General features: G+C 47.3%; 1 protein-coding gene across 1 annotated transcript; it reads right to left on the bottom strand.

Annotated features, from left to right (window-relative positions):
* Nucleotides 1–7,475: 7,475 nt before the first annotated feature.
* LOC127306652 (7-deoxyloganetin glucosyltransferase) lies at nucleotides 7,476–9,202 on the bottom strand. Its single transcript, XM_051337316.2, has 2 exons — nucleotides 8,575–9,202; nucleotides 7,476–8,443 (listed from the first exon to the last, which is right to left on the bottom strand). Exons 1-2 carry the CDS (start codon nucleotides 9,119–9,121, stop codon nucleotides 7,509–7,511), a joined length of 1,482 nt encoding a protein of 493 aa, XP_051193276.1. The 5' UTR covers nucleotides 9,122–9,202; the 3' UTR covers nucleotides 7,476–7,508.
* Nucleotides 9,203–10,300: the final 1,098 nt, after the last annotated feature.

The following is a 10,300-nucleotide window of genomic DNA, read 5'->3' as shown; positions in this document are numbered from 1 at the left end:
AGTTCACTACTAACATTTAGACTTCACCCATGTCCTCAAGAACTAAACGAACTACTCACGAGAGATCATATGGAACATGATCAGAGGTGATATGATGGTGAATAACAATCTGAACATAAACTTGGTTCAATGGTTTCACTCAATAGCATCAACAACAAGTAGAAATCGATACCGGGAGAGTTTCCCCTATCAAACAATCAAGATCAAACCCAAATTGCTACGGTGGTGACGGTGTCCAGCGGTGATGACGGCGGTGATGATGGTGGAGATGATGATGATGGTGATGGCGATGATGTCCAGCTCGATGACGGTGACGATGGCGTCGATTTCCCCCTCCCGGAGGGAATTTCCCAGATTCCTGCCCGCCGGAGAGCTCTTTTCTCTCTGGTGTTCTCCGCCCCGCAGAGGCGGCTGTAACTCTTCGCGAGGTACCCTCTGTGGCTTAGGTCTTCGGGACGAAGGGTTTGGCGAAGAAAAGGAGGCGAAAAGGGTCGTGGGCCCCCCAGACCACAGGCCGGCGCGGCCAGGGCTTGGGCCGCGCCGCCCTAGGGTGTGGGCCCACCCTGGCTGCTCCTGGCTCCCCCTTCTGGCTTCCTTCGTCATCTTGAAAAATAGGATTTTTGGTATAATTTCCTTCCGTAGTTGATCTTCCGAAATATTGCGTTACGACGGTGCTTTTTCCAGCAGAATCCTGGCTCCGGTGTTCGATCCTCCAATAATGATGAAACATGCAAAATAGATGAAATAACATAAGTATTGTGTCCCAATATGAAATATATCAATGAATAACAGCAAATTATGATATAAAATAGTGATGCAAATTGGACGTATCAGCTAGTAACTCCAAGAGGGAGTATTTATGCTCGATAGTGGGTTCATGCCTCTGTGAATCTGGAGGAGTGACAAGAACCACTAAGGTTATGGATGTGCTGTTGCCACTAGGGATAAAACATTAGTGCTATGTTCAAGGATGTAGTCACTAGTTACATTACGCGCAATACTTAATGCAATTGTCTGTTGTTAGCAACTTAATGCGGAGGGGTTCGGATGATAACCTGAAGGTGGACTTTTTAGGCATAGATGCAGTTGGATGACGGTCTATGTACTTTGTCGTAATGCCCAATTAAATCTCACTATACTCATCATGATATGTATGTGCATGGTCATGCTCTCTTTATTTGTCAATTGCCCAACTGTAATTTGTTCACCCAACATCTTTGTTCGTCTTATGGGAGAGACACCTCTAGTGAGCTTGTGGACCCCGGTCCAATTCTCTTTCTTGAAATACAATCTCTTGCAATCTTGTTCTCTTGTTTTACTGCAAACAATCATCTTCCACACAATACGGTTAATCCTTTGTTACAGCAAGCCGGTGAGATTGACAACCTCACTGTTTCGTTGGGGCAAAGTACTTTGGTTGTGTTGTGCAGGTTCCACGTTGGCGCCGGAATCTCTGGTGTTGCGCCGCACTACATCCCGCCGCCATCAACCTTCAACGTGCTTCTTGGCTCCTCCTGGTTCGATAAACCTTGGTTTCTTTCTGAGGGAAAACTTGCTGCTGTGCGCATCATACCTTCCTCTTGGGGTTCCCAACGAACGTGTGAGTTACACGCCATCACGCAACACCAGAGATTCCGGCGCCAACGTGGAACCTGCACAACGCAACCAAAGTACTTTGCCCCAACGAAACAGTGAGGTTGTCAATCTCACCGGCTTGCTGTAACAAAGGATTAACCGTATTGTGTGGAAGATGATTGTTTGCAGAAAACAGTAGAACAAGTATTGCAGTAGATTGTATTTCAAGATAGAGAATTGGACCGGGTCCACAGTTCACTAGAGGTGTCTCTCCCATAAGATAAACAGCATGTTGGGTGAACAAATTACAGTTGGGCAATTGACAAATAAAGAGGGCATGACCATGCACATACATATTATGATGAGTATAGTGAGATTTAATTGGGCATTACGACAAAGTACATAGACCGCTATCCAGCATGCATCTATGCCTAAAAAGTCCACCTTCAGGTTATCATCCGAACCCCCTCCAGTATTAAGTTGCTAACAACAGACAATTGCATTAAGTATTGCGTGTAATGTAATCAGTGACTACATCCTCGAACATAGCACCAATGTTTTATCCCTAGTGGCAACATCACATCCATAATCTTAGAGGTTTCTGTCACTCCCCCAGATTCACGGAGACATGAACCCACTATCGAGCATAAATACTCCCTCTTGGAGTTACAAGCATCTACTTGGCCAGAGCATCTACTAGTAACGGAGAGCATGCAAGATCATAAACAACACATAGACATAAATTGATAATCAACATAACAAGTATTCTCTATTCATCGGATCCCAACAAACGCAACATATAGAATTACAGATAGATGATCTTGATCATGTTCGGCAGCTCACAAGACCCGACAATTAAGCACAATGGGGAGAAGACAACCATCTAGCTACTGCTATGGACCCATAGTCCAGGGGTAGACTACTCACTCATCACTCCGGAGGCGACCATGGCGGCGTAGAGTCCTCCGGGAGATGATTCCCCTCTCCGGCAGGGTGCCGGAGGCGATCTCCTGAATCCCCCGAGATGGGATTGGCGGTGGCGGCGTCTCTGGAAGGTTTTCCGTATCGTGGCTCTCGGTACTGGGGGTTTTGCGACGGAGGCTTTAAGTAGGCGGAAGGGCAGGTCAGGGGGCCACATGAGGGGCCCACACTATAGGTCGGCGCGGCCAGGGCTTGGGCCGCGCCGCCCTAGGGTGTGGCCGCCTCGTGGCCCGACTTCGTCTCCTCTTCGGTCTTCTGGAAGCTTCGTGGCAAAATAGGACCCTGGGCGTTGATTTCGTCCAATTCCGAGAATATTTCGTTACTAGGATTTCTGAAACCAAAAACAATGAAAACAAAGAATCGGCTCTTCGGCATCTTGTTAATAGGTTAGTTCCAGAAAATGCACGAATATGACATAAAGTGTGCATAAAACATGTAGATAACATCAATAATGTGGCATGGAACACAAGAAATTATCGATACGTTGGAGACGTATCAGTCATGAATGTATTATTTTATGTGGAATCCCTTTACCCCAATGAGTTATTACAATTTAAGGTTGAATTAGGATTTGTGCCTTTGGCAGTAATTTGAAATTGTCTTTTATGTGTAGAACACCTTTTTAATTCTCATAAAGTAAAATGGTTCAAAGTAAAACTACTTTACCTTAGTGATTCATTATTCATTCCAAAATGATTTGAAATGATAGAGTTGCCTCTATATTTTTGGAATATAAAGAATAGAGTATTTTCCTTTGGAAAATATCTTTCTTAAATAGAAATGACTTGGAATAATAGAATTTCATTTTGAACTGTTTGAAAATAAGTATTTGAACTTATTTGAGATTTTTCCTTGATTTATAAATACAAGGAAATAATAGTTTGAAATTCCAAGTTTTATTTTAAATTCATCAAATTCACAAATTTGAATTTGTTCCCTTAATTCTATTTCTTATTTTATTCTTGTTAAGAATAATTTTTCATTCACAAATACAATTTTTAATGGATTTTTAGAGTTGTATTTTATTTACTAAAAATTGGTGAAATTCTGGCTATTTTCTAAAATGTGAAAAGTCTAAAATACCCCCTGGCCCCTATTGGGCCAGCCCACTTACTAAGGCCCATTGGGACAGCCCACTAAGGTTTGTCCCATAACGGGTCGGTGGCGCCACTGCGGCCCACCTCACTCACTCACTCGCTCATCTCTCTCACTCGACCTAACCATAACCCTTCTGGCGACGCGCATGGCGATGGCGTCGCCGCCATGGCCACCGCCGTGCTCCGGCCGTCTCCGTGCTCCCCTGACCTCGTCACCTACCTGATCTGAACCGCCGCGCGACGATCTATCGATCTGTCCGCGTGGTTCCTTCGATTGCTTCCTCCCCTGGCGAATCGCCTCCTCTCTAGATCTCGTGGAGAATCGCCTCTAGCGATGGACTAGCTCCGGCAAGCTCGCGTCCTCGCCATCTACGTGTGCGTGCCTCCGAGACTGACCTGGCGCGGGTGCTGCTCGCAGCGCCTGTGCCATCGTCTCTGGTGCTATGCTGCTGGTGGTGCTCGTCGGCGTAACGCCGGCGTCTTCCCTGGCTTTGCAGCTGCTATAGCCGCGCAAGCACTGGCTCTCCATGCCATAGCCTCTGCCACCAGCCGCGGGTAAGGTCTCTGCTCCTCCTCCTTCTCATGTCCATGCCTGTGCGCCTCCCATGCTTCTGTGCTTCTTCTACCTCTTGCTCTACAGCCTCCTGATGATCCTATGATCATGCAGAGCCTTGCTGCTGCTGCCTATGCTTCCTATGCTTCTCTTCTCTACAAGCTCTGGCCAATTCACCAAGTCTTGGTTACTGGCCAGTGTGCGTTGCTTGCTGTGCATGCCATGTGTTGCTTGCTTACTTCTCCTATCGTGCTATGATCTTGCTATGCCATGCTGTACATGCTTAAGAGCTTGCTTGTGCTTACTGGCATCTTATGCTTGCTTGTCTAGGTGTACTGCTATGCATCTGTGACACTTGTGAATGCCAGTGATGCCTGTGAGGTGCTTCTGTGCCTCCTGTGTAATCCAATGATCCATTGGATCAATAATTTCTGTTGGCTAGCCTATCTGTGTGGCTTGACTTGATTCAATTGATCCATTTGATCAATTACATGTCAGTGGCTTGGTTGCTGATGAATTCTGTGGCTAAGTGAATTATTTGCCTACTGATGCTGCTGCTCAAGCATGCTATTGCTTATGTGTATGTGTGCTGCTGCACTCCCTGGCTTTCTGGACTTGATCCAGGAGCTAGGATGCAGTGACATGTGCTTGTGTTGCCTCACAGTGTGCTACTGTCAATATATAGCATGGATTTGTTATGTATTCATGCTTGGATGAATTAATTAATGATGAACTGCTTATGCAGTGATGAATTAATTGACTTGCTGTGTATGAATTTTCTTTTCATGATTACTTGACAAGCAAATGGAATCTGAATCCCTTTCTAGATAATGATGCTTTGTTCTTTGGCTTTGCTTTGGATGGTTTTATATGTGATGTGACCTCAGTAGCCTTGCTACTGACTGGTTGCTCACATGGTTTGCTAGATCTTGTTGGCTACTCATCTTTGCTTGCATATTTGGGGATCATAATTAATATGAATGCCAATATGCTTGCCTGTGAAGAATTCTAGGGTTTCCTGATGGTTGCATGCTTAGGATTTTCTGTGTAGTCTTTGTTAGCTGCTAATCCTTGCAATACATCTACTGGTGCTGTCTGTGCATGAGATCTTGCTAGTGTGTGCATCTGTGCATGATCTCAAGCTTCTGTGCACATGATTTGTATCTAGATGGTTTCTGTTTTAGTGGCTTCTAGACTGACAGTAATCCTTGGTGAAAACCAAGTGATGATTTACCCATTGAGCATCTGCTCAATCCCATGACATATGTCATGCATGATTTATGGATTAGATCCATTGGATCTTCTCCAGGAACTAGGTATACCTTGTTCCAGCTCCTAGAGTGAAATATTGTGTTGATGCAGACTTGTGGTTTGTGTGTCACAGCCCTTCACCTCCAGGTCTTGGTTGATCTTCTCAGGTCACCATGATTTCTGGTGGTTGATTGGTTATGTGTTGGTTGGTGCTGTTCTTGAGCAAGAACTGGATGAACTATGCCTGCTCTATCTTCACCTTACCTTGTGAATCCTTATCTGGTCGACTGTGTACTGTTTCTAGGGTTTGTGCCCCTTTTATATGAGCTCTACTTCTGTTCTTGCAATGCCACACAGGCCTGGCTTGCTTTGGTGACTAGGCATGTGCATGGCCTTGTTGTGGCTTGCTCAGCACACATGAGCTGTGTGCTCTCATATGCTGAAACTTGAGCCCCTGGTGGTGCTCAGGTTTGGACTGCTGTTGCCCTTATCTTGTGCTGTCCAGGGTTTTGGACAAGCACAAGTGTGCATGACAGTTGTTTCTGTCCAAACTGAATTCTGTCTAACACTTAACCCCTGGCTAGTGCATATTGTGCTGTTTTGCAGGTTTTGAAGATGAATATGACCATAAAGATATACTTCAAGTCATTTAGTCTAGGTTTTAGTTTAGGATCAATATTGTAATCTACATTTTCATTTCTGTTTATTGTTCTTCCATTCTTGTATCAAGAATATTGTAAAGACAATGTAATCTGTGTTGTGATATCAATAAAGCTCAAATTTTACTTATGAGCTCTTGATTTATGTAATGTTTATATTCTTGAATAAATGTTGTATTTATTATTTACTTGGAAATTCAAAGTCATTTGAATTCATAATTTGTATTTGAATTGTGAATTCAATTTCTATATTCATTAATGCTTATTATTTGATATTCTCAATGCAATCTTACTTGTCAAATGAAATCAATTCCCAAATCAACAAGATACAAAAGAGATAATGTCGAAATTTCCCTAACTCACCTTGCCTAACCCTAATTGCAAAATGAGAGAGAACCTCGATCCCTCTTAGGGTTAGTTGCAATAAGGCGTGAAAAATTCCCCCGTTTTGCGATGAAATGCACATCCCATTTCTAAATCTACCCTTCGTTGTTCCTATGTTCTGGGTTATTACACCTCTTCCCCAAGAAAACTTGATAGAGGGATAACCACATGCGTGCCCAAGGGGAAGGCCAGTTGTCCCTAACTAAGCCCATGGACTCGGTCCATGCCCACGCCAAGCGTCTTGGTCTACAGGAAGTGGTTGTGGACGATGTCGACACTCCATGTTGTATTGCACCGTCCACCCTGAACCTTTAGGGAAAGGGAGCAATGGCCATCTTGCTTTATGCAAGCAAACTCGAGGCTTCTCTTGTCTTCCGGCGTGCCTCACGGCTCGCGTCATGCCCATTATCTTCATCCCTACGCAACTGGCTTGCGGAGGGGTCATGTGTTGCATCTCTTGGCGCCTAGTGCGCCCCTCTCGCGAAGGGAAGCTTCGCGAGGTCTTCACGTCCTCTGGGAAACCACCAATTTTTGGACCCCTCGCGAGGGGGTACTCCCCCCTCGCGGAGACCTCCTGTCTCACGGAAAGAAGAAACCTTGTTCCTTGTAGATGGGCCACCGCGAGGGCCCATCATCAGGTTTACCGTGGTACCCCCGGTGCCACTACACCGACAGTAGCCCTCGGGGCCGGGCCTGGCCCGCACAAGCCCATCAGCGAAGGTGACACTACACCGACATCACTTGTGGAGAACTTGGACTTCATGTGTTTTCTTGGTTGTGTTTGTGCTGTTGGTACAAGGATGGGAACACTATAGCGAAACTTTCCTGTTTTGCTTCTTTTTTTAACTGTGTTCAACCGTATTGTTTTAGGATATTGTGTTGTTGCGAAAGCTGAGTGTAATTCATATCTTCGTGATATTAATATATTTCTTTTATCCAAAAAGGTACACATTACATGAACAATCTTCGAGTTAAAACATATTAAGTAAACAATCACAATGGAAAGATCTAGTGCTTGGCCAGGAGCACATCACGGACCAACTCGTCAAAATTACGGTGGGCCGAACCGTCTGGTTTCGCGGCCATGACCGCCTTCTCACGCCATTCCTCCGCCCTCTTCCTCATGGCCTTACCCTTCTCTCCCTCCATGAGTTCCGTGATAAGGCTGGAGACCTCGTCGCGCTGAACGTTGCTGTCGATCTCCATGCCGACGCCCCACTCGTTACACTGGTAGTGGCAGTTCGTCTGCTGGTCCGCGAAGAAGGGCCAGCTGAGGACCGGCACGCCGCCGCAGATGCTCTCCAGCGCTGAGTTCCAGCCGCTGTGCGTCAGGAACGCGCCAACCGCCGGGTGGTTCAGCACTTCCTGCTGCGGGCACCAGGAAGCCATGAACCCGCGCTCCGCAGTCGCCGCTAGGAATTCCGGGGGAAGCACCGCGGCATCGCCCTTGACGAGGTCACGACGGATGATCCAAATGAACTCCCTGCCGCTGTTGGCCAGCCCCCACGCGAACTCTACCAGCTGCTCGTTTGTCATGACGACGATGCTCCCAAAGTTCACGTACACGACAGAGCCGGGGTCCTTGCCGTGGAGCCACTGCAGGCACTCCTCCTGCTCCTTCCACAGGCTGAGGCCGCTGATGATGGCCGTCGAGTGCGGCGCGGTGGCGACAAGAGGGAGAGGGCCGAGCATGTAGACCTTGGGCAGGCCGAGGAGCGTCTCCATGGCATCCACCTCTTGGCCCTCGAGGTCGGCGAAGCTGTTGATGATCACGGCGGACGCGCTGGTCGTGCGCGCCGTCTCCTTGATGGCGTACCCTACCATGAACTCATCTGGGTCCATGGAGCGTATGAAGCTCGGGAAGTCCCTTAGCCTCATGCTCCTCAGCCCCGGCACGTCCTCGACCGGCGTGTTGAGGTATCCATCCGTCAGCTGCTTGACATCTATACGCACCCATGAAATGCACATTGAGTACACAATAACTAACTGGTAGTACTGTTAATGGCAGGGGGCAGTGTAGCGTGGGGACTCGATCGTCCTCTCCAGAATGTATATTCGTTGGGGGGACGTGTACCTTTAAGTGGGAAAATGGCACGGTGGATGAGGAGGCGGTAGTGGTGGTACGCGAGGTAGCTGACGGCGCTGGCTGTCCAGAGCTGGACGTAGGGGAGGCCAAGCTCCTTGGCGGCGTCCATGGAGAAACCCATGATGACATCCGAGACCACGCAGGTCACGGGTGGGTGTCCCTCCGCGGAGGCCGAGCCATTGATGTCAGCGAGGAGGCGGCGGAAAGGCTCGAGGCAGGTCTCCGTGGTGGACTTGCATAGAGCCGGAATGTCCTGCGTGACGTCGTCATCATTGTCGTCGATGGACGGCATGCCGTCGGGGATGGTGGCAAAGCGGAAGCCTGGGACGCCAGCTAGCGCGGCGGCGCCCCGCGTGCGGACGAGGCGAGCGTGGTTGTACTCGGAGTTGACGAAGGTGACGTGGAAGCCGCGGGCGTGGAGCAGCTTGGCGACGTTGAGCATCGGGGTGATGTGCCCCTGCGCCGGGTACGGCAAGCACACGGCGTGTGGCTTCTCGTCGGCCACTCCGACTGCGACTCCTCCCATTGAGCCCATTGCCACAGCAGTGTAGCGTACCTTCCGAGCTGAAATGGTGAGAGGGGATGATATGTGATTCTTGTGTCACTTGCTTCGATGAAACCTGGATGGAGAGATATGATTGTGCTTAGCATGGGCACTATCACGTGGTATTTATAGGCCATCGACCACGGCTCCGGTCAGTGGGAACGGCAATGGCATGCAAGATTCTGATATCAGCAACGCAAGTGATTACGCACGTACGTCTTGGCTGCATATTTGTTTATCAATTTTCGTTGTGTGTATGGCCCAACTCCCGGAGATGTGTATAGCAGCCGGGTTGATGTTGACAGGCAGGTACGAGCACAACGGCACTGCATGCTGGGAGTACTGTTTTGACCATCATGGAGATCTATCGGATGTCAAAACGAATATGTAAGTCTCCACATGGAAAGAGACACAACTTTTTTTAAGTGACGCAAATATGACGGGCATGGCTTACTAGTATTGACCATGCATATGTATGCCGATCAATCTGACGGCGCAGATTTTTGCTACTGCAAGGCTCGATGGCTGACAAGGAATGTACGTGCATGCTTACCGCAGCTGTTTCCGTGGACTGGGTCAAAATTCCTCCATAGATGCAAGAACATGATATCTCTAATTATAGATAGAATCTTAACTACTTACTCGATTGATCTACATCTGCGATGACGATAGCTGCGGTCAACTTAGCTCGTGATCATTCGGTGAGGGAACTATCCTACTAGGATTGATGTTTTTTTTCCCCATCAACTAGCAGGATAAACTCATATTTGCGCAGTTCCATATATTGTGCATTTTTATATTTATGATTGTAGCATTATATTAGATTTGAAACACCGGTATGCTTTCATCCACACGTTTAAGATAATAGGAATACAAGCAGTCAATTTGCAATTTTTCATTGTTTTCAATTTGTTACACTTTTCTAAAAGAAAAATAAAGGGGTTCACCTGCCTAATTTTTCATCATCTCTTAGAGATGCTATAAGAAACTGACAAAATGAGAAACACTATGAGAGTAGTATCCCCGAATAAAGACCATGAGGACACAAGCCAAGTCTAGTGTGAGTTACAAATGGGCCGCCTGTATGTGCGTATATGCAATGGACGTACGCGGCTGTTAAGGCGTCTCTAGCGGCGCGACGCAAACAGACACGGAGCGATCGTTTGCCGC

The sequence above is a fragment of the Lolium perenne genome, chromosome 6, assembly GCF_019359855.2.
Source record: "Lolium perenne isolate Kyuss_39 chromosome 6, Kyuss_2.0, whole genome shotgun sequence".
Lineage (NCBI taxonomy): Eukaryota > Viridiplantae > Streptophyta > Magnoliopsida > Poales > Poaceae > Lolium > Lolium perenne.
The sequence above is the reverse complement of the archived record's forward strand: the minus strand, read 5'-3'. Positions and strand labels throughout refer to the sequence as shown.